General features: G+C 42.0%; 1 protein-coding gene across 1 annotated transcript in view; it reads left to right on the forward strand.

The window, feature by feature from the left end:
• The first annotated feature begins 15,633 nt into the window (after positions 1–15,633).
• hps4 (HPS4 biogenesis of lysosomal organelles complex 3 subunit 2) overlaps positions 15,634–25,858 on the forward strand; it is a 42,367-nt gene continuing 32,142 nt past the window's right edge. The window contains exons 1-3 of the mRNA XM_034169687.1: positions 15,634–15,721; positions 24,308–24,398; positions 24,830–24,973. Of these exons, the coding sequence (XP_034025578.1) occupies positions 15,696–15,721; positions 24,308–24,398; positions 24,830–24,973 (261 nt within the window). The 5' untranslated portion in view covers positions 15,634–15,695. The remainder of the gene's footprint in view (positions 15,722–24,307; positions 24,399–24,829; positions 24,974–25,858) is intronic.

Consider the following 25,858-nt stretch of genomic DNA (forward strand, 5'->3'; position numbering starts at 1 on the left):
CTTGACCCAGCTATCTTAGCTAATTATAGGCCAATCTCCAACCTTCCTTTTCTCTCAAAGATTCTTGAGAGGGTAGTTGTAAAACAGCTAACTGATCACCTGCAGAGGAATGGTCTATTTGAAGAGTTTCAGTCAGGTTTTAGAATTCATCATAGTACAGAAACAGCATTAGTGAAGTTTACAAATGATCTTCTTATGGCTTCGGACAGTGGACTTATCTCTGTGCTTGTTCTGTTGGACCTCAGTGCTGCTTTTGATACTGTTGACCATAAAATTTTATTACAGAGATTAGAGCATGTCATAGGTATTAAAGGCATTGCGCTGCGGTGGTTTGAATCATATTTGTCTAATAGATTACAGTTTGTTCATGTAAATGGGGAATCTTCTTCACAGACTAAAGTTAATTATGGAGTTCCACAAGGTTCTGTGCTAGGACCAATTTTATTCACTTTATACATGCTTCCCTTGGGCAGTATTATTAGACGGTATTGCTTAAATTTTCATTGTTACGCAGATGATACCCAGCTTTATCTATCCATGAAGCCAGAGGATACACACCAATTAGCTAAACTGCAGGATTGTCTTACAGACATAAAGCCATGGATGACCTCTAATTTCCTGCTTTTAAACTCAGATAAAACTGAAGTTATTGTACTTGGCCCCACAAATCTTAGAAGCATGGTGTCTAACCAGATCGTTACTCTGGATGGCATTTCCCTGATCTCTAGTAATACTGTGAGAAATCTTGGAGTTATTTTTGATCAGGATATGTCATTCAAAGCGCATATTAAACAAATATGTAGGACTGCCTTTTTGCATTTACGCAATATCTCTAAAATCAGAAAGGTCTTGTCTCAGAGTGATGCTGAAAAATTAATTCATGCATTTATTTCCTCTAGGCTGGACTATTGTAATTCATTATTATCAGGTTGTCCTAAAAGTTCCCTAAAAAGCCTTCAGTTGGTTCAGAATGCTGCAGCTAGAGTACTGACGGGGACTAGCAGGAGAGAGCATATCTCACCCGTGTTGGCCTCCCTTCATTGGCTTCCTGTTAATGCTAGAATAGAATTTAAAATTCTTCTTCTTACTTATAAGGTTTTGAATAATCAGGTCCCATCTTATCTTAGGGACCTCGTAGTACCATATTACCCCATTAGAGCGCTTCGCTCTCAGACTGCAGGCTTACTTGTAGTTCCTAGGGTTTGTAAGAGTAGAATGGGAGGCAGAGCCTTCAGCTTTCAGGCTCCTCTCCTGTGGAACCAGCTCCCAGTTCAGATCAGGGAGACAGATACCCTCTCTACTTTTAAGATTAGGCTTAAAACTTTCCTTTTCGCTAAGGCTTATAGTTAGGGCTGGATCGGGTGACCCTGGACCATCCCTTGGTTATGTTGCTTTAGACGTAGACTGTGGGGGGGTTCCCATGATGCACTGTTTCTTTCTCTTTTTGCTCCGTATGCATCACTCTGCATTTAATCATTAGTGATCGATCTCTTTTTCCTGGTTCTTTCCCTCAGCCCCAACCAGTCTCAGCAGAAGACTGCCCCTCCCTGAGCCTGGTTCTGCTGGAGGTTTCTTCCTGTTAAAAGGGAGTTTTTCCTTCCCACTGTGGCCAAGTGCTTGCTCATAGGGGGTCGTTTTGACCGTTGGGGTTTTTCATAATTATTGTATGGCCTTGCCTTGCAATGTGGAGCGCCTTGGGGCAACTGTTTGTTGTGATTTGGCGCTATATAAGAAAAAAGTTGATTGATTGATTGATTGTCTTGTTGGTACGCGTAACACTCTGACCTGAATTTGTGCATCTTGGCTAGATCACACTTCTTCCCTGTCAGTGCTGTGTATGGAGTTGTACCAATGTGCTTGTTAAAGCATCGGTTCCTGGTGTAGGCTGTTTCCTGAACGGCATAATGCCATAGGCTTTTAGGTAAGTTGCTGCCAATAAGCATACACCTGGCCATCTCGAAGAGAGTGCGTCCTTCCCTCTCAGTTATCCCGTTCTGGTGCGGCGAGTAAGGGCAGGACGTCTCGTGTATGATTTTGTTCTTTCTCAGTAATGTCTGAAACTCTCTGTTAGTAAACTCGGTCCCATTGTCTGACCGGATGCACTTCAGTGCCATAAGGTGCTACATCAGCCAGGATCTTTTCAGTAGCCTGTGCGGCATCACTCTTTGCTTTAAGAAAGTAAGTGAAAACTGCTCCTGTGCACACATCTGTAAAAGACTGTTCTTGAGGGAATGAAGGGATGTACAGGGCGTTCTTAAGAATCACTGTACATCTGCATCCGTCGCTGTCAATGAGACACACCTGTGCGTCTCCTCTGCCTTGCGCCAACCCGAATGTCCGCTTCCCGTCAGCCAGCTCCATGCTGTGCCTCTCTGGTTTGAATGAGCTGTCGAAGGTTTTGAACCGGCTTTTGTCATTGAGGATGTGGGACGACGCGCCTGTGTCGACAATCAGTCCTTTCCTCTCGATCTGCTGCTGCTGCGCTGGCTTGCACGTGTCCTCGGTCTCTGCCCGGAATGTAAAGTCGTCTCCTGCGGGTCCCTGCACGCTGATCTGCCCTCCACAACTCGCTGCACGACCGCCGCTGCTGCCACCGCCGCTGCTGCCACCGCCGCTGCTGCCACCGCCGCTGCTGCCACCGCCGCTGCTGCCACCGCCGCTGCTGCCACCGCTGTCATCTTGAGCGCAAGCGCACCTAGAGCCTTGTGCACGCTCTTTCTTTTTGCACGCTTTGTCCATGTGACTTGTGCTCTTGCAGGAACTGCACCAAACTTTCTTTGCGCATTCGTCCTTTCGATGTCCCTTTTCTCTGCATCGCCAACAGGCCATGTCTGTCGAAGATCCGCCGTTCTTTTTCTTCAGTGCTGCGCGGGCTTTCAGCACACTTTCTCCCACTTCCTCAGCTACTGGCTCTGCATCCTCCGACGCCTCGAAGTTGCGCAGCTTAGCCTTGAACTCCGCCAGTTTCATGTCCGCTGAACTATGTGTTACCATCAGCGTAAACGGCTTGTACTTCTCTGGAAGTCCTCTCATAATCATAGCCATCATTAGTCCCTCACTCGGTGCCTCACCTGCACCTTTGAGCGTCGTAATAATCTGCTCTGCCCGGATAATGTACTCAGTTACAGTCTCTGTGCCCGCTTTCTTCAGCGAGGTCAGCGTTATGTACATGGAGACAATTCGTGGCCTAGCTTTGCCAATGTAATGCTCTCTCAACACTTGCAGACTCTCACGTCCCTTGTTTTTAGTGTCTCTGAATATCAGTCCCAAACTCACGTTGTCCAGTAATGGCGCTAATGCGCAGTATGCGTCAGCATTCAGCTTATCATCTTCGGCTTGTTCCACCACGGTCCGTGATGCGCCAGGCTCGTTCAGAATAGTCTCTTTTAATCCAACACGGTGCATGCAACACAGCATCTGTTATTCCCAGAGCTCATATTCTTCGACCCTACTGTCGAACGTCGGCCACTTTGTCTTGTTTTGGTTTGCCATTCTTCTCTGCTTAGCTTAGCTCCCCGGTTTCACCGCGCTAAACTAGCTACCACACTTTTAGCTAATTAGCTAACGTGTTCGACACCACACTTTCGTTGTTGCAACTACTGTCGTCGTTCCTGGGCCCATAACCTGTTAGCAGGTGTAATACTAACACAGCAGCGGGACAACAGTTAGCAGCATAGAAAGGTAGGTAAGACAAAATATTTCTTCAGCCTTTCTGGCATATTTATTTTGGCAAACATTTACCTCATTGCTCTTTATGAGCCATCATGCTGAGAGAGAACCAAGAGAGAGTTCAAAAAGACTAACACTCATTTTTATATAAGGTGTGACGTCACCAATAACTTTTTCCTTATGGGATAAACAACAGCACCCTCCTGTGGAGAGGAACAGGAATACCATGTACAGTCAGTCATACACATATGTCAACAGGTCTGCTGCTACTGTGACCTGGACAAGTGGCAGAAGATGAATATTGAAGGAGTTGTCATATTTGCAGAGTTCATGCACACATGGAGGACCATATGTTCTATGTTTATGAAGTTCAAAGTGCTTTGTACCACACAAAGCACACTTTGGTACCACACACGTCAAACAAAAAACACTGGCGAACAGACGATCATAAAAACATACATACACCAAAACAAAATACACAATTACATTTTTCATAAGTCGACCATCTAGGATGTAGATTATTAAAAGGAAACGTCTTCAGTCCATCGTCCATGTTCCTGTTTGAGCCGTTAGACAGTAACTGGTTCTGCCTCCTGTCTCAGGTTTAGTGGCTGATTCCTGAATTTTATTTTGAATATAGCAGGTTTTTGCTTGATGTGCAGAGCGCCACCTAGAGGAGGGCAGCAGAGACTCGTGTTCTCGTCCTGTGATGAGTTGTTGGTGACTGAAGGGAGCTTGTGTCCACACAAACGCTTGTCTCTGTAAAAAAAAATTGTGTGATGAACCTGACGACTGAGGTGACGAGACTTAAAAAATAAAAGCTGAGTGAACACAGAAAACAGCACTGATCTGTGATCATTTTGAATAATTAGAAATAAATCCAGATCAATGTGACACGCACATTTTCAGTCATTTTGAGTAAATAAAATAAGTCGATTGGACTCAAATGAATCGTAATTTTGACGCTGAAGTTAGATTTCTGAACTTAATCTGCAATATCCATTTGATTTCCCCACACAAATCTACAATTAGTTTTTCCTGATATGAACAAACATTATTACAACCCCTGGCAAACATTATGGAATCACCGGCCTCGGAGGATGTTCATTCAGTTGTTTAATTTTGTAGAAAAAAAGCAGATCACAGACATGACACAAAACTAAAGTAATTTCAAATGGCAACTTTCTGGCTTTAAGAAACACTATAAGAAATCAGGAAAAAAATTGTGGCAGTCAGTAACGGTTACTTTTTTAGACCAAGCAGAGGGAAAAAAATATGGACTCACTCAGTTCTGAGGAATAAATTATGGAATCATAAAAAACAAAAGAACACTCCAACACATCACTAGTATTTTGTTGCACCACCTCTGGCTTTTATAACAGCTTGCAGTCTCTGAGTCATGGACTTAATGAGTGACAAACAGTACTCTTCATCAATCTGGCTCCAACTTTCTCTGATTGCTGTTGCCAGATCAGCTTTGCAGGTTGGAGCCTTGTCATGGACCATTTTCTTCAACTTCCACCAAAGATTTTCAATTGGATTAAGATCCGGACTATTTGCAGGCCATGACATTGACCCTATGTGTCTTTTTGCAAGGAATGTTTTCACAGTTTTTGCTCTATGGCAAGATGCATTATCATCTTGAAGAATGATTTCATCATCCCCAAACATCCTTTCAATTGATGGGATAAGAAAAGTGTCCAAAATATCAATGTAAACTTGTGCATTTATTGATGATGTAATGACAGCCATCTCCCCAGTGCCTTTACCTGACATGCAGCCCCATATCATCAATGACTATGGAAATTTACATGTTCTCTTCAGGCAGTCATCTTTATAAATCTCATTGGAACGGCACCAAACAAAAGTTCCAGCATCATCACCTTGCCCAATGCAGATTCGAGATTCATCACTGAATATGACTTTCATCCAGTCATCCACAGTCCACGATTGCTTTTCCTTAGCCCATTGTAACCTTGTTTTTTTCTGTTTAGGTGTTAATGATGGCTTTCATTTAGCTTTTCTGTATGTAAATCCAATTTCCTTTAGGCGGTTTCTTACAGTTCGGTCACAGACGTTGACTCCAGTTTCCTCCCATTCGTTCCTCATTTGTTTTGTTGTGCATTTTCGATTTTTGAGACATATTGCTTTAAGCTTTCTGTCTTGATGCTTTGATGTCTTCCTTGGTCTACCAGTATGTTTGCCTTTAACAACCTTCCCATGTTGTTTGTATTTGGTCCAGAGTTTAGACACAGCTGACTGTGAACAACCAACATCTTTTGCAACATTGCGTGATGATTTACCCTCTTTTAAGAGTTTGATAATCCTCTCCTTTGTTTCAATTGACATCTCTCGTGTTGGAGCCATGATTCATGTCAGTGCACTTGGTGCAACAGCTCTCCAAGGTGTGATCACTCCTTTTTAGATGCAGACTAATGAGCAGATCTGATTTGATGCACAGGGTGATTCCATAATTTTTTCCTCAGAATTGAGTGAGTCCATATTTTTTTCCTCTGCTTGGTCTAAAAAGTAACCGTTACTGACTGCCACAATTTTTTTTTCCTGATTTCTTATAGTGTTTCTTAAAGCCAGAAAGTTGCCATTTGAAATGACTTTAGTTTTGTGTCATGTCTGTGATCTGCTTTTTTCTACCAAATTAAACAACTGAATGAACATCCTCCGAGGCCGGTGATTCCATAATTATTGCCAGGGGTTGTAGAAGAACGTCAGAAATAAAACATTTTATGTGTAATTATGTTTGCACGTGGTGCTGCACGCACAGCCAACATGGCAGCCGGTCTGAAAGACAAACGTTTAATCCGGTTCGTTTTAAATAAAATCACCGGAGGAAAAACGTGTGATGGTAAATAAAGTGAAACGCCTTGAATGTGTTCACGGCGTCGGTCGTGCGCGTTCACGGTGGCAGACAGGCGTGATCAATCGAGTCCCGAGCACAGGATTAGAGACGAACAGAAGCGTTTTCTGATCAAATTATTTGTGTTGTTGTAATTTTACTTAAAGGCCTTTGTAGTCATCAAAGGACTTTGTGTTCCCACTGATTGAGGACCATGGAGGGGGAAATTATTAGGAAAGTTACAATAAGATAAAAAAAAGGATCGTTCTGGGTGAACTCATACTGTAATATGATGAAACTGTATAAGAGACATTCCAGAATTAGAGGACATTTGCTGTCCCCCACCAGATATTTAAAATACTTTAGTCCAAAAATAACAAAATATATCACATAACCTGCCAATTAAACTGTCATAAAGCAAAATATAATAATTTGCTGGAAAGAATTTGTGTCTTTACATAATTAAATATACTGAATAGGTGTAAAATACCCCTAAAAATGGGGTTTTCTCTTATTCTTAGTTTAGTAGTAGTTTATGACCCATATTTCTTAAATATACAACATAAGATGCTAAAACTGAAGATTTATTTTTAAGAAGTGTATATGCCAAAATGTCCTCTAATTATGGAATGTCCCATAAACCCAGCAGCAGCCAACCGGTAAACTCTGGTCAGTCCTGATGCAGCTCCTTCAGAGCTTTAGCCATAAAGAAAGAAAGAAAGGCAGTAATATCATCAATATAAAAATAATTTTTGCAGTAATGCTTCTGACAGGATCTTTAAAAAATGTCCTCACTGAATGAACAGAATGTGTCACATAATTTAAAGAACTATTTTATAAATAACTTTCTGACCACTTGCTCATCAATTTCCAAACCACACTCCTGTATGACTTCAATGAAGATGTATGAACTTTATATTACAACACATTTCTTTCTAAAAGTCAAAGTTGTTAAAGAGTCTGTCAGAAGCATTACTGCAAAAATTATTTTTCACATTGTGTCAGTTGTGTAAGTTTGGTTTGGCTATGGTTGGGGACTGAAGCTCCGCCCCTAAATATGCAAAGGTCCTGGGGCCTCATGCACCAAAACTTGCGTGGATTTCCTACTGCAACGTGTCGTACGCCAAAACCCAGAAACTGGCGTAAGGCACAAAAAATTCAGATGTATCAAAGTGTATGTAGGCATGGATCCACGCACATTCAGTTTGTACATCCCAATCAACATGGCATTTAGCACACACGTGCATGCACCAAACTCCTCCCTGACCACACCTCCAACGCAATATGCAAATGTATTCAAATAGTTTGGTTGTGTCGTGTTGACAGCACCATAAGTGTGGCGTGTAATTATGTGTGCAGTGTGCAGTAAATGGCTCCAATAACATTCGGGAAACTGGATCTCACTGCAAAATGCACTGTAATGTTGGAATGTGATGCACCTGGATGACATTCAGATGATTGCATTCCACACAGCTGGCATGACTTGGCTCAAGGTTGACTGGCACACGCCTGACCAATCAGCCAACTGTTGCTGGTATGCCCCTAAAGCCAGGAAGCCCAGCGTGGTCAGCGCCTGTCTCCTGGCTCCTTGCCGTATTGCAACTCCAGTAACATTGGCCTTGGTAATCAAAATTGGCTTATGAGCCAATTATTGTCAATTGCAAGTAAATCCTTGCGTTCCTTGAATACACGCTCACATCGGATTGCACCATTTTCAAGGTCCTCTAACAACGCTAACACAGCCATTGTTAGTTCCATTTTATGCATCACTTTGTGCATGTAATTTATGTCGACCCATATAACTGCAAACACGTGGATGTGTTCATTGTTCATCAGTGTGTCTCTGATGTGCACATCATTTCTGCATGATGCACCGCACATTTCCACGGTCATTTCACTTTTGATACATCTGAGCGTTGTCGGGGAGACAAACGCACGCCATGTTTTTGTGTGTACGCATGCTTTGTACATGAGGCCCCTGGTCTCTTTGTTTATTGCTGATGTCACACATGAAGCACTGCACTGCCTGCACTGACACGCTTTACTGTTCAATCAACAAACTACAACATTTTGGGGTCTGTTTTGTTGGTTGCCATCCAGTACCTGAGGTGGTTCCATAGTGTGGTGGGCAGGGAGGCGTGCGGCACCATGTTCCTTTACCACAGTTAATCACCACATGTTTCCTTTTCACAAACATTTGGAGGAAAAGATTCCACAAGGATTCAAAAGGATTCAAAAGAATTTTATTGTCATATGCACAAAAGAACATGTTCCTTGCACAATGAAATGTGTCTACTGCATTTAACCCATTCTAATTGCCAATTAGGAGCAGAAGTCGCCATTAGGCACCCGGGGACCAGCTCCAGATGTACATCCCTGCCTTGGTCAACAGCAGGGCTCAGCAAACCAAGACCGACCCATAACAAACGACACACAACACACATAGGTCGGCCCGGTACATAAACACATATTAAAAAAAGCACACACGAGGGAAAAAGGAGAAAAAAAACCCCTCATAGCCGCTGCGTTACACAGCAGCAATGAGGAAAAAAAACCCCATCAGCACAGAAAAACAATAATCACACAGACAAACAAAGACGCAGGACGACAACCGAGATTTGAAGGTCCAGTTTATCAGAACACTCCAGAGGCAGCCTATTAGGCGCCGTCAACGGCCTTGTCTGACAATCCTGGAGGGGGAGGGGCTCAGCCCTGGGCAGTCCACTGTCCACAGTCAACGTCAGTGCTGGAGAAGCTGAGGGGAGGGGGATGACCAGGCAGCAAGGCTTAAGTGTTGATCTTCTGAGGAGGTTTTTTATCACAGCGGCCTTGGAGTGCAGCTGTGTTTTGGGGAGGCCAAATGAATATCCAGATTAGCAGACGCCTGAAAGATTCCACAGTTCTGAGAACAGAGTGGCTCTCAATGCATCTGAATGTAGAATATGGTCTTTACAGACGGTCAAAGCAGGTTTCCAGAGCTGCAATCCTGCCCGACATGTTTTCCAGCGTGCGGTTAACACCCGCCGACTGCGCAGCCACTGCCTTCCCAATCGAATCAATCATGTAGGGCAGTCTGGACATCCCAATCAAAGCTGCCTCCACTTTCTTGATTTTCCTGTAAACCAGCGCCATGCCCGCTCCACACAGCAGAAAGCCGGTCACCACCAAGCCAAATATATACACATCTTCGACGTCCTCCACAGAAAGCATGTAGAGGCACATGACCTCCCATCTCCTTCACGAATCCATCACATAACCCATCACATGCATCCCGGCAGGACAGGTCGGGTCCTCCACCCCCGAATGTCTTGTAGAAAAAATAGTGTCAATTGTATTCAAAGACCACTTTAACAGATCCATTTTTGTCGTTTTCCAGAAGAGCAAAGCTGCAGCCTCACAGACAACATGCCACAGAAGCAGGAAAGATAAGGAGGGAGGGAGAAGAGAAAAGTGCGTCCGTCTCGGCCGAGTGCAAGCTGGCAAAAAAGAGTCCACTGGTGCTTGAACTTAGACTAAAGAATCTGTGTAACTGAGCTTTCTACATGTCCGGGTATTTCCACTGAATATCTTTGGTAGCAAAGGAATTGATTAATTGATTGATTGAATGAATTTATTTAGTAAAGCACAAAACAGTGCACATTAAAATACTTTGATATAACAATCGTGTCAACACATATTTCCATTGTGGGCCATACAACAGATAACACAGGGGTAAACAACCTAAAAATTAAAGGTGCAAGAAATGACCAAGACATAATTATCAATCAATCAATCAATTTTATTTATATAGCGCCAAATCACAACAAACAGTTGCCCCAAGGCGCTTTATGTTGTAAGGCAAGGCCATACAATAATTATGTAAAACCCCAACGGTCAAAACGACCCCCTGTGAGCAAGCACTTGGCTACAGTGGGAAGGAAAAACTCCCTTTTAACAGGAAGAAACCTCCAGCTGAACCAGGCTCAGGGAGGGGCAGTCTTCTGCTGGGACTGGTTGGGGCTGAGGGAGAGAACCAGGAAAAAGACATGCTGTGGAGGGGAGCAGAGATCGATCACTAATGATTAATGCAGAGTGGTGCATACAGAGCAAAAGAGAACCAGGAAAAAGACATGCTGTGGAGGGGAGCAGAGATCGATCACTAATGATTAAATGCAGAGTGGTGCATACAGAGCAAAAAGAGAAAGAAACAGTGCATCATGGGAACCCCCCAGCAGTCTACGTCTATAGCAGCATAACTAAGGGATGGTTCAGGGTCACCTGATCCAGCCCTAACTATAAACTTTAGCAAAAAGGAAAGTTTTAAGCCTAATCTTAAAAGTAGAGAGGGCGTCTGTCTCCCTGATCTGAATTGGGAGCTGGTTCCACAGGAGAGGAGCCTGAAAGCTGAAGGCTCTGCCTCCCATTCTACTCTTACAAACCCTAGGAACTACAAGTAAGCCTGCAGTCTGAGAGCGAAGCGCTCTATTGGGGTGATATGGTACTATGAGGTCCCTAAGATAAGATGGGACCTGATTATTCAAAACCTTATAAGTAAGAAGAAGAATTTTAAATTCTATTCTAGAATTAACAGGAAGCCAGTGAAGAGAGGCCAATATGGGTGAGATATGCTCTCTCCTTCTAGTTCCCATTAGTACTCTAGCTGCAGCATTTTGAATTAACTGAAGTCTTTTTAGGGAACTTTTAGGACAACCTGATAATAATGAATTACAATAGTCCAGCCTAGAGGAAATAAATGCATGAATTAGTTTTTCTCTGAGAAAAGACCTTTCTAATTTTAGAGATATTGCGTAAATGCAAAAAAGCAGTCCTACATATTTGTTTAATATGCGCTTTGAATGACATATCCTGATCAAAAATGACTCCAAGATTTCTCACAGTATTACTAGAGGTCAGGGTAATGCCATCCAGAGTAAGGATCTGGTTAGACACCATGTTTCTAAGATTTGTGGGGCCAAGTACAATAACTTCAGTTTTATCTGAGTTTAAAAGCAGGAAATTAGAGGTCATCCATGTCTTTATGTCTGTAAGACAATCCTGCAGTTTAGCTAATTGGTGTGTGTCCTCTGGCTTCATGGATAGATAAAGCTGGGTATCATCTGCATAACAATGAAAATTTAAGCAATACCGTCTAATAATACTGCCTAAGGGAAGCATGTATAAAGTGAATAAAATTGGTCCTAGCACAGAACCTTGTGGAACTCCATAATTAACTTTAGTCTGTGAAGAAGATTCCCCATTTACATAAACAAATTGTAATCTATTAGACAAATATGATTCAAACCACCGCAGCGCGGTGCCTTTAATACCTATGGCATGCTCTAATCTCTGTAATAAAATTTTATGGTCAACAGTATCAAAAGCAGCACTGAGGTCTAACAGAACAAGCACAGAGATGAGTCCACTGTCCGAGGCCATAAGAAGATAATTTGTAACCTTCACTAATGCTGTTTCTGTACTATGATGAATTCTAAAACCTGACTGAAACTCTTCAAATAGACCATTCCTCTGCAGATGATCAGTTAGCTGTTTTACAACTACCCTTTCAAGAATTTTTGAGAGAAAAGGAAGGTTGGAGATTGGCCTATAATTAGCTAAGATAGCTGGGTCAAGTGATGGCTTTTTAAGTAATGGTTTAATTACTGCCACCTTAAAAGCCTGTGGTACATAGCCAACTAACAAAGATAGATTGATCATATTTAAGATCGAAGCATTAAATAATGGTAGGGCTTCCTTGAGCAGCCTGGTAGGAATGGGGTCTAATAGACATGTTGATGGTTTGGATGAAGTAACTAATGAAAATAACTCAGACAGAACAATCGGAGAGAAAGAGTCTAACCAAATACCGGCATCACTGAAAGCAGCCAAAGATAACGATACGTCTTTGGGATGGTTATGAGTAATTTTTTCTCTAATAGTTAAAATTTTGTTAGCAAAGAAAGTCATGAAGTCATTACTAGTTAAAGTTAATGGAATACTCAGCTCAATAGAGCTCTGACTCTTTGTCAGCCTGGCTACAGTGCTGAAAAGAAACCTGGGGTTGTTCTTATTTTCTTCAATTAGTGATGAGTAGAAAGATGTCCTAGCTTTACGGAGGGCTTTTTTATAGAGCAACAGACTCTTTTTCCAGGCTAAGTGAAGATCTTCTAAATTAGTGAGACGCCATTTCCTCTCCAACTTACGGGTTATCTGCTTTAAGCTACGAGTTTGTGAGTTATACCACGGAGTCAGGCACTTCTGATTTAAAGCTCTCTTTTTCAGAGGAGCTACAGCATCCAAAGTTGTCTTCAATGAGGATGTAAAACTATTGACGAGATACTCTAACTCACTTACAGAGTTTAGGTAGCTACTCTGCACTGTGTTGGTATATGGCATTAGAGAACATAAAGAAGGAATCATATCCTTAAACCTAGTTACAGCGCTTTCTGAAAGACTTCTAGTGTAATGAAACTTATTCCCCACTGCTGGGTAGTCCATCAGAGTAAATGTAAATGTTATTAAGAAATGATCAGACAGAAGGGAGTTTTCAGGGAATACTGTTAAGTCTTCTATTTCCATACCATAAGTCAGAACAAGATCTAAGATATGATTAAAGTGGTGGGTGGACTCATTTACTTTTTGAGCAAAGCCAATAGAGTCTAATAATAGATTAAATGCAGTGTTGAGGCTGTCATTCTCAGCATCTGTGTGGATGTTAAAATCGCCCACTATAATTATCTTATCTGAGCTAAGCACTAAGTCAGACAAAAGGTCTGAAAATTCACAGAGAAACTCACAGTAACGACCAGGTGGACGATAGATAATAACAAATAAAACTGGTTTTTGGGACTTCCAATTTGGATGGACAAGACTAAGAGACAAGCTTTCAAATGAATTAAAGCTCTGTCTGGGTTTTTGATTAATTAATAAGCTGGAATGGAAGGTTCAATCTTGGCTGATGCAAGCGCACATGATTCAAATCCATATAGTTTTTAAAAAAAATAAAAAGGCCGGATAGTTTTCTAACAGACCTCATATTCTGTGCCCCCTGGTTGAAAAGGTGGGGGCCTATCCCCCACCAAATTGCGCCCATGCGATGACCTCCTGTTTCCATCTGCTCAAAGTGATGTCTATCAGTGAAACACTGCAAAGAAAACCTGCAGCGTCCCTTTCTGGATTGACTTTGGATGAAACGATGTCAGAACACGAGGACAGTTTAACACTTCAGGGATTACTTTCTTTTTCTGAAATTATACCACCAGTGTGTTGGCATATTTAAAAGGAACAGATTTATTCTAGAGAATATACAACCCCTGGCAAAAATTATGGAATCACCGGCCTCGGAGGATGTTCATTCAGTTGTTTAATTTTGTAGAAAAAAAGCAGATCACAGACATGACACAAAACTAAAGTCATTTCAAATGGCAACTATCTGGCTTTAAGAAACACTATAATAAATCAGGAAAAAAAATTGTGGCAGTCAGTAACGGTTACTTTTTTAGACCAAGCAGAGGAAAAAAATATGGACTCAATCAATTCTGAGGAATAAATTATGGAATCATCCTGTCAATTTTCATCCCCAAAACTAACACCTGCATCAAATCAGATCTGCTCGTTAGTCTGCATTTAAAAAGGAGTGATCACACCTTGGAGAGCTGTTGCACCAAGTGGACTGACATGAATCATGGCTCCAACATGAGAGATGTCAATTGAAACAAAGGAGAGGATTATCAAACTCTTAAAAGAGGGTAAATCATCACGCAATGTTGCAAAAGATGTTGGTTGTTCACAGTCAGCTGTGTCTAAACTCTGGACCAAATACAAACAACATGGGAAGGTTGTTAAAGGCAAACATACTGGTAGACCAAGGAAGACATCAAAGCGTCAAGACAGAAAACTTAAAGCAATATGTCTCAAAAATCGAAAATGCACAACAAAACAAATGAGGAACGAATGGGAGGAAACTGGAGTCAACATCTGTGACCGAACTGTAAGAAACCGCCTAAAGGAAATGGGATTTACATACAGAAAAGCTAAACGAAAGGCCTCATTAACACCTAAACAGAAAAAAACAAGGTTACAATGGGCTAAAGAAAAGCAATCGTGGACTGTGGATGACTGGATGAAAGTCATATTCAGTGATGAATCTCGAATCTGCATTGGGCAAGGTGATGATGCTGGAACTTTTGTTTGGTGCCGTTCCAATGAGATTTATAAAGATGACTGCCTGAAGAGAACATGTAAATTTCCACAGTCATTGATGATATGGGGCTGCATGTCAGGTAAAGGCACTGGGGAGATGGCTGTCATTACATCATCAATAAATGCACAAGTTTGCGTTGATATTTTGGACACTTTTCTTATCCCATCAATTGAAAGGATGTTTGGGGATGATGAAATCATTTTTCAAGATGATCTTGCCATAGAGCACAAACTGTGAAAACATTCCTTGCAAAAAGACACATAGGGTCAATGTCATGGCCTGCAAATAGTCCGGATCTTAATCCAACTGAAAATCTTTGGTGGAAGTTGAAGAAAATGGTCCATGACAAGGCTCCAACCTGCAAAGCTGATCTGGCAACAGCAATCAGAGAAAGTTGGAGCCATATTGATGAAGAGTACTGTTTGTCACTCATTAAGTCCATGACTCAGAGACTGCAAGCTGTTATAAAAGCCAGAGGTGGTGCAACAAAATACTAGTGATGTGTTGGAGCGTTCCTTTGTTTTTTAGGATTCCATAATTTATTCCTCAGAATTGAGTGATTCCATATTTTTTTCCTCTGCTTGGTCTAAAAAAGTAACCGTTACTGACTGCCACAATCTTTTTTCCTGATTTCTTATAGTGTTTCTTAAAGCCAGAAAGTTGCCATTTGAAATGACTTTATTTTTGTGTCACGTCTGTGATCTGCTTTTTTTCTACAAAATTAAACAACTGAATGAACATCCTCCGAGGCCGGTGATTCCATCATTTTTGCCAGGGGTTGTATTACAGTGTCGTTTCCACCATTTTTCTCCCTCTCCTCCCCGTTTCATCATTAAGACTCCATCGCTGCTCCACACCCTACCAGTTGGTGGCGGTAATGTGCAATGTCGGTTTGCAAATCGCCCATAAACTCGACACAAGAAGAAGTAGTCCGGCTGTCACGTGACCTAAACTCGCCCTGGACTCGGTGTTTGGACTTCGCTGCACTCGGTGATGGCTGAGTTTAAGGACAGCAGGAGGTGAGGACAAACTGCTTTTTACCGCTTTACTCCTCTGCAAAGTCTCGTTTTATTGACAGGATTTAATATTTAAACACGTTGGTGGTTTTGTGATAAACATCCCCAACCCCCGCAGCTTTGTACGTCTGTGTGCAACAGTAACTGTTCGAAGATTGTTGCCAGAAAAGGCTCATTTTAGACTTTTGTGACATATGGAACGGAAGTACACTTCCGGACTCCGCCTTCCTCTATAAGACACGCCCTCAAGCACTTAGCGACAAAGATCGGCTGCCCTCCTTAACATTTAATCCAGTTAGAAAAAAAAAAAATTAAAAGTTTGATGAACGCTTCAAGTATTTGAAGTAAAAAAAAAAAAAAAAAAAAAGTTTTACGTCCAAAATGTGAGGATTTGCTGCTCATCTGTTTTCTAAGACCATAAATTTAATTTCTTTAGGTTTACCAACAAATGTGTAATATTTGTTGATTTGCAGTATATATCTGTAATAGTCTGTAAACAAACAAACAAACACAAACTAAACTAAAAAGATGCAACCTGTTTTGCGTATGTCAAAGTCCTGTATAGGCCCTGAGTCTATGACTCCCCCCTGGAGGGGACACCTGCCACTTCCCAGCCTAGGCTGGTACCCATTTCCAGCTGGGTGATCTGACACAATATAGATTAAAGCTGTAGGCCCTTTCAAATTTCACAAAACTGAAACAATTTAGTTTCTACTGACATCCAAGCATTATAATGTTAATTTATGTTTGTAACATGTTACAAAATTACAGCTCATTTTAATGAAGAGGAGATATTTATCTGGGGGAAATTCCAGAGTGAATATTGTCTTCTTCATCGTCATGAGGAGGTGCATGTGTGATGTTTTGACATTACCTGTGACCCATTTTACGTTAACATCCATAAGATTTCTTGATAATCACTTTCAGATCTACCAAATGTTAGTCATAGTATCTGATCCCTTGAATTTCTCCCCCTCAGGTATTGAAATTCTAAATTGTTTCCAGACAGCATGAATTTTGATCCTATTGGCAATATCATATTATGAATCCCTTATTTAAATGCTAAATAATATAATTATAGTGGTGCCAAAGAAAGCTGTTTTTATGGCTTAAATCTTAAAAATCCCGGGGGTGCTGTTGAGCCACCAATGGAGCGAGTTGTGTTCTGCTGAGCACTGTGGAGCAACCTTTTAAAGGTGTTTTTTTTGGGGCACAGTTGGACAGAGAAAATTTGCTGTGACAAACCCAAAAAATGGCTGGTAAACCATCCAGAAACCACTCTCTTAACGCTCCAGGCGCGGCCTCCGCTGAAAAAGCCTCCCCGGGGAAGTAACACTCAGCCCCAGCCACATCAGCAATTGGGCACAGAGTCTTTCAGATGTGAGCTTCTGTCGTCTTGGCATCAGGATTTGATAGATACTCTAAAAACTAAGGTTCGGACATTGGTTGGAAAATGAAATGGGGTCACCAGGGCCGATGTTAGCGTAGCTCGGTCTTAGCTAAAGGAATATAGACAGGCAGTAGCATTGGACCTGTCTGCGCTGGGCGTCAGGGTGAAGGATATGGAGCAAAGCTGTGGACATGCACGGATGATATCAGTTCACCGCCTCAGCGTAGTGGTTGACACTTTGGCTGACACACAACACACGCTGAACTTTGTGATCTGATGTTACGAGCCGTGAGGAGACAGCACTGTGTCCTGCACTGTGTCCTGCTGCACGTCGGATAACATGAGCTCCGACAAGCTTGCTTTTCATGAACCATTTTGAGAACTGAGCGCATTTCCACAGAGGCAGACAACAGCAGCGATGGGTACATACGTGGCAGTAATGCAACTGTAAAAACCTCATGACACAGTCCACTGTTTTCCAAGCGCAGTGATGTATTCTGCACAGCCGGCAGGAGTGAACTGAAATGCAGGTGTTAGTTTTGGGGATGAAAATTTACAGGGTGATTCCATAATTTTTTCCTCAGAATTGAGTGATTCCATATTTTTTTTCCTCTGCTTGGTCTAAAAAAGTAACCGTTACTGACTGCCACAATCTTTTTTTTCTTGATTTCTTATAGTGTTTCTTAAAGCCAGAAAGTTGCCATTTCAAATGACTAGTTTTATGTCATGTCTGTGATCTGCTTTTTTTCTACAAAATTAAACAACTGAATGAACATCCTCCGAGGCCAGTGATTCCATAATTTTTGCCAGGGGTTGTAGATACGAGCTTCCCAGATTATATTGCAACCCAACGTACATGGTGTCTGGATCCATTGTTGGTATCTTATAAACCTTTCCAAAACAGCATTTCAGATCAAATTGTCTTTTTTATTGATACTAATAGTACACCAGGCATGTCCTATACTACTATTTGGGAAGCTTACCTTAGGGAACAAATAATTTCTTATGCAGCTCATAGGAAAAAAAGAACATGGTTGTCGCCTCGCTGACCTGTCTCAGCAGATTAAAGTACTAAGTCCCCTGACACTTGCACCATTTTTATCTTTGTACTTGTACGCACTCTGCCATGCAGGAGAGTAAACTGTTGTAAAATGTGCATGGCTTCGTGTAAGTGTGCAAAGAAAATTTTTAAATGTTCAATATCTCTGTCATGCATTAATTACATGAACTTCATGTGAACATTGTGCAAATAATTAAAAAACACTGCGTGTGAGTGCTAGTGATTGCGTCAGCGCACCACATCACAGTGCAGCTCATCTGAATGATTATAACGAGATATTAAATCTGTCATAAACATACTTTTACAGCTGCTCGTAAGAAGGAATGAACATGCAACTGTTTTACCAAACTATTACAATATAAACATGACAAATAATCACCTTTTAGGTGGTTCCAAATGCTTTCTTCGAGAGAGAGCGATTAGAGGTGTTATTAACAGCCAAACTCTAAGAGAAAATGATTAATCCACTATGAAATTATTATTTTACATACACAGCATCTCGCGCACAAAGAGCGGCATCCACCTGGGAACACAGCAGATGGGATTGTCACAACAAAGTGCGTGGATCAAAGTCATGCAAGTGTCAGGGCACCATTAGATGAGTCTCCTTTAAGGACCCTGTGCTTAAACTTTAAATGCTGCAGACGAGGAGGAGAAGTCATAGTCATCAAAATCATAAAACATAATATAGAGATAATCCCATACAGTTACACAATACTTGTGTGCAATCTCAGTGGATAAATCCACTCTAATCTATCTGAAATCCCCCCCCCAAAAAAAGTTTCTTAAAATATATAATCTGCTACAAAATAATTATTTTATATACGCGGCATCCAGCGGAAAGGTGCACTGACACGAGCATGTTTTTGATTCACGCAACAGCACGACCTGTGTCATGCTGGAGAATAAGCTCATGTTTAACTGGTGCAGACAGGACGCCAGAGGGGCGCCGGTGCGTGCTATTGTGCACAGAGAATTTTGAAATGTTCAGAAAAATCTTTCATGCATGAATGCCGTGCTGTGTGGTGTGATCTAATCACCAACACGATGTGCAGCTCGTCAAGTGGAGTGAACAAGAAGTGAACAGAGCGAATGTTGACGTCAGTGGATCGCATCAGAGCGCAGCTCATCTGAAGGATTATAACAAGAAGTTAAATCTGTTATAAACATAAAAATAAATACAAACAGCTGCACACATGAAGCAAAGAACACACAACTGTTTTATCAAGCCATGACAATGTAAACAAGTCAAATAATTACCTTTTTAGACGGCTCAAAATGCTTTCTGCAGGTTGTTGGGCATGCGTGCGAACGGCTCCAGCTGCAGCCTCCTGTGGTTCAGGAAGTGATTAGAGCTGTTTTCAATGGCCAGTTTGCAGAAAAAAATGATTAATCCACCACAAAATATTTATTTTATATATGCGGCGTCCAGCGCAGAGCGCGTGGCAGCCGGTAGAACAAAGATTGGCGTCCAGCTGAGAACACAGGTCGTGCTGTTGCGTGAATCAAAAACATGCTCGTGTCAGGGCACCTGAACAAAGCACGGCATCCAGCTGGGAACACAGCGGGTGGCATCGTCACGATGAAGTGCGCGAGAGTGCAGAGCCAAAATGCGTGCAAGTGACCTTTCCAGTGAACAAGTACAACCCCTCAGGGCTGTGTGCTCAGCCCCATGCTGTACACTTTGTACACCCATGACTGTACACCAACCCACAGCAGCAACATCTTTGTCAAATTTGCTGATTACACTACTGTGGTTGGCTGATTCATAACAACAATGAGACGGCCTACAGAGAGGAGGTCCTGAACCTCACTGATTGGTGCCCCCTAAATAACCTGGCACTTAACTCCTCAAAGACAAAGGAGTTGGTGCTAGATTTCAGGTGGAAGAGGGAGGGACTCCCCCCCCCCCCCCCCCCCCATTCAGGGAGACACCGTAGAGAGGGTCAGTGATTTTCAAGTTCCTGGGAATACATTTCTCAGGACCTGACATGGGGCACCAACACCAATGCCTTTGTAAAAAAAAGGCACAGCAGCATCTGTACTTTTTAAGGTCACTGAGGAAGGTCAACCTGTGAACTGCTGCTGTCCTTCTATAGGTGTTCTGTAGAGAGCATCCTCACCAACAACATCTTGGTGTGGTACAGGAGCTGCTCTCAGGCTGACAAGAAGGCTCTGGAGAGAGTCAGGAAGTCAGCACAGAACATCATAGGAGCGCAGCTGTCCTCTCTGTCAGACATCTATAACACCAGATGTCTGCGCAGGGCCAGAAGCATCAGCTTTGATGGTTCACACCCAGGGCACAGCCTGTTTTCACTGCTGCCCTCAGGAAAGAGGTACTGGTCCATCAAGGCCCGCACATCCAGACTCAACAACATGTTCTACCCAAGTGCAATACGAGTATTGAATGCACATTAGCCTTCAGTCTGCACTATTCATTGCATTTATTTTTGTAAAGGTGAATGCAATGAATAGCACAGACTTCTATTTATATACACCTACTGGCTCCCTTGTAAATGCATGTATATATTCTTATTTGTCTTTTTTATATTTACATTTTTTATATTTACTTTTACACCTTTGCACTATGGGAGTTGTCTTTTAATTTCATTGTACCCTGTGTATAATGACAATAAAAAGCATTCTATTCTATTCTATTCCAAATGTAAATAAAAACAGAATCCAATGATTTGCAAATCCTCTTCAACCTATATTCAATTGAATACACCACAAAGACAAGATATTTCATGTTCAAACTGATAAACTTTATTGTTTTTGTGCAAATATTTGTTTAACTGATGCCTGCAACACATTTCAAAAAAGCTGGGACAGTGGTATGTTTACTGCTGTGTTACATCACTTTTCCTTCTAACAACACTCAATAAGCGTTAATCTATTGAGTCCAAATATTTAGGGTTAACAGATTGTTTTCTCACCAACTTAGACAAACTTTTGCTGATCAAACAATAATTGAAATCTGCACAGGACAGGGACTGCTGTCTTTTCATCCTGTAACCATAAACAAGCAATTTAACAAGTTCTATATTCAACTTTTCACATCACAGGATTCCAACAACACAGATAGTAATTGTTCTTCAAATTGAAACATTACAGCGCCAGCCTCGAACTACTGTACAGGCTGTGTTATTCTCTGCTCAAGGCCGACTCGTTAACTAAAATGTACATCTGTGCTCAGCAAAAACATAGCTTTAGCAAAACAGTCTGCGCATTCACTAAGTCAAAGATCAAATGTTACTTTTCTCGTGGGAGCAGTTTTAATGATTACTCGAACAGTTCAGTGTATATGACTGCTTTGACAATGAGTGATTATTTAGAAGAATAATGGTGCAAGAACTCTCACACATGCATATATGTATATATGGAAAATAGAGAACAAAAATTAAAAACAAGATCAAAGGCAGTACATCAAAGTAAAGGCATTAACAATCAAAGTAAAGCCATTAATATTTGATAATAATATTGGTAATATATAGAAAACCCTGTCAACAAGCTATAAACTTTATGCAACATGGTAAATCGCCTGGTGCAGATGGACTGACAGTCTAATTTTATAAAACTTTTTCAGCTAAACTAACCTCTTTTCTGAGTAAATGTTTTGAAATAAATCCTCACCGTACAAAAATTACCTCACACCATGAATCAAACAACTATCATTGTTTTACCCAGGAAAGGAAACAACCCCTCCAGATTGTACCTCTTATTGGCCAATAAGTCTGCCAGGCTGTGATTATAAAGTTCTCACAAAAGTTTTGTCTCGCTGCTTTGAAACAGTGATACCTAAAATAATTGACCCAGACCGATCAGGTCTTACAACCCTGATTCCAATGAAGTTGGGACGTTGCGTAAAATGTAAATAAAAACAGAATACAATGATTTGCAAATCCTCATCAACCTATATTCAGTTGAATACACCACAAAGACAAGATATTTAATGTTCAGTCTGATAGACTTTATTGTTTTTGTGCAAATATTTGCTCATTTTGAAATGGATGGCTGCAACACGTTTCAAAAAAGCTGGGACAGTGGTATGTTTACCACTATGTTACATCACCTTTCCTTCAAACAACACTCAATAAGTGTTTGGGAGCTGAGGACACTAATTGTGAGTGTCATGATTGAGTATAAAAGGAGCATAGGAGCATTCAAGTTGTTATCATTGTGTAATTTGTTTGTTGCCTTTATGATGAAATGATTATGTCAGTAGAACAGGAGCAATTTTCATGTTTTTACTGAAAACTCAGTGGCATTCCACCCCCACCCCCCACTCCCCCAAAAAGAGGAAAATGCCAAACTGTACGAGGTCTGTTAGAAAAGTATCGGACCTTTTTATTTTTTTTCAAAAACCATATGGATTTGAATCACGTGTGATTGCATCAGCCAAGCTTGAACCTTCGTGCGCATGCGTGAGTTTTTTCACGCCTGTCGGTTGCTTCATTCGCCTGTGAGCAGGCTTTGAGTGAGCAGTGGTCCACCCCTCTCATCGGATTTTTATTGCGAATAAATGTCTGAACGATTTGGAGCTTTGCTGCATCAATTTTTTCCAGAAACTGTGAAAGGTGGACACCATTCGGAAAATTCAGATGGCTTTAAGGGACGACTTTATGAGGATTACACAGATTAAGGAGTGCTCCAGCCGGTTTAAAGACCGCCCACAGCGTCTGAGAGCGCGGCTCACTCCGAGCGCCGATCAACAGGCTGAAACCCCGCTGAAACAATCAGATCATTTCCAATGTGAAGGCTTTGTTGATCCGGGACGTCGTCTGACTTCCACAAAAAAGCCATAAGGCGTGGACATCAGTACTTTTTCGGCACATTCCACTGTTACAGGAGTTTTTTCATGGAAAAAGAAGCGGACGGATGCGCCACCGTGCTGCTCATGGTGCGGGACAAAACCACCTCCGTGTTGGTCTCACAGGACGGCTTTGAGATGGATTTCAGACGGCTGTCGGTGGCTTTTTAGTCATGTGACTATCCGATAAATTGTGCATGAGCTGGACATGCCCCAACATGTCCTGTGAGGCTTCATCACGGCGTTGCTTTGCGCCATGTGGCTCTGCCACGACGCGCGGAATTCCTCCGCATGTCTGTCTCAATGTGCCGAAAAAGTACTGATGTCCACGTCTTCCGCAATTTCTGTGCTAGTCAGATGACAAACCGGATAAAACACAGTGTCCAGTTTAGAAATGAATGGCACATTCCACTGTTGCAGGAGTTTTTGTCATGGAAAGAGGAGCGGAGGAGTTCCGCGCGTCGCGGGGGAGCCGCATGGTGCGAAGTAACGCTGTGATGAAGCCTCACAAGACATGTTGGGGCATGTCCAGCTCATGCACAATTTCTCGGATAGTCACACGACTAAAAACCCACCGACAGCCGTCTGAAATCCATCTCAAAGCCGTCCTGTGAGACCAACATGGAGGTGGTTTTGTCCCGCGCCATGAGCAGCACGGTGGCGCATCCGTCCGCTTCTTGTTCCATGAAAAAAACTCCTGTAACAGTGGAATGTGCCGAAAAAGTGCTGATGTCCACGCCTTATGGCTTTTTTGTGGAAGTCAGACGACGTCCCGGATCAACAAAGCCTTCACGTTGGAAATGATCTGGTTGTTTCAGTGGGGTGTCAGCCTGTCGATCGGCGCTCTGAGTGCGGCGCGCTCTCAGACACTGGGCGGTCTTTAAACCGGCTGGAGCACTCCTTAATCTGTGTAATCCCCATAAAATGGTCCCTGAAAGCCATCTGAATTTTCCGAATGGTGTCCACCTGGAGGTCTCTCACAGTTTCTGGAAAAAATTGATGCAGCAAAGCTCCAAATCGTTCAGACATTTATTCGCAATAAAAATCCGACGAGAGGGGTGGACCACTGCTCACACAAAGCCTGCTCACAGGCGAATGACGCAACCGACAGGCGTGAAAAAACTCACGCATGCGCACAAAGGTACAAGCTTGGCTGATGCAATCACACGTGATTCAAATCCATATGGTTTTTGCAAAAAAATAAAAAGATCCGATACTTTTCTAACAGACCTCGTATTTTAACTTTATGTTCTTTTTTGATGAATATCGTAGATAACTGTTGGTTTAAGTTTTTGTTGAGCCTCTAATCAGTTAATGTACATTTGACAGGTGTCATTATTTCTTTGTCTACGATGGGTCCAAGGTCAGGGGAGAGGGCGACCCCACTAGAGATGGAATCTGCTACTTCTACCCCGAAGAGGTCAGAATCTCTGACTCCAATCTGCTTCTTTTTTGGGAGATTAGATTTTCTCTAATGATTGTATTTGAAGTCCGAGATTTGTCTTTTAGGATTCCATGTATTTAATCTGTAGTAGGGTTATGATAGGAGGGACCTGATGGACAAAGAGGTCCCAGTGAAGTATGTGGAATCTGTGGGTCTTCAGGACCGGGCTCCCTGCTGCAGCTTTTTGCAGATGACATTATGTTGTGCGACATGAGTAGGAAGGAAGCTCACAGGAAGTAGGAAGAATGGTAATGACCTTTGGAAGACTAATAGGAACAAGGTAGAATAATTAAGGTCAAAGGTCAACTATAATAAACTGTGGTATGATGGGGGTGGGGGAGCTGAGATGTGGGCAGTGAAGGGAGGTCAGAGAAGCTAGTACTGAATCAGATCCTGTCTCTGTGCAGACTGCTTTGGAGGTACAGGAGCTGCTGTGTGGCCAGCTGGCGGGCGCGAGCCGCTGTGTGTCTGAGCTCTCCTCCTCGCCCGTACGCCGCCTCAGACTGCGCAGCCTTAGGTTTGCCATCCATATGAAAGATGACTTCTTCTGGGTGAGGGTCTGTATTGACCTTTCAGTGTGCTTTTGTGGTTGCATCATCATAATTTCATCCTTTGGAGTGTGAAGGCAAATGGATGATTGTTTATTGTTGTTTTCTTTGTGTGATGTAATTGTTTAAATGTATGATGTTTATTGTCTTTGTGTTATACAGAGCTGCTGAACATGCGATACAAATTTCAGATCTATGATCTGACAATAAAGTTCATATCTATCTATTTTGCATGTTTTCCATGGTTCCGTCTAACGATGAATATCATGATACCAAAATATCAGAACATACTGGAAGAACTCATCAGGATTTCCAAATTCTCAGACTAAGATCTTAAAGGGTCTGCTTTAGTTGAACAGAGCAAAACTGAAGATATCCATCCTCCTATGACGTGAAACTCACAAGCAGTAGATCCTTGAATATAAGCAGCTGACAGCAGAGGGCGGCGGCGAGCTGATGGTTAAAGTGCAGATTTCCAATATACATAAAGTAAGTCCCTTCGGCTACTCCCTTGTTTTACTTGGGGTCATCACAGCAGATCCAAGGTGGGTCTGCGTGTTGATTTGGCACAAGTTTTACACCAGATGCCCTTCCTGATGTAACTCCACATTATATGGAGAAATGTGGCAGGGGTGGGGTTTGAACCAGGAACCTTCTACACTGAAACCATGATCGTACACAGACTGAGGTTTGTAGGATTTATTACAATTTTTATGGGTTGTGGTTTTTTTGGGGGGGTGGTAGGGGGTGTCATTGTACTTTGTTTTTGCTTATTTAGTCTTTTTTAGATATATTTGATTTGTTTTTTTCTTTTCTTTTCTGACACACGGGTTACCAAGGAGGCTGAGACAGACATCTGTTAATCAGCAAAATTAAAGGACATGTTGC

Source organism: Thalassophryne amazonica, chromosome 5 (assembly GCF_902500255.1).
Source record: "Thalassophryne amazonica chromosome 5, fThaAma1.1, whole genome shotgun sequence".
Taxonomy (NCBI): domain Eukaryota; kingdom Metazoa; phylum Chordata; class Actinopteri; order Batrachoidiformes; family Batrachoididae; genus Thalassophryne; species Thalassophryne amazonica.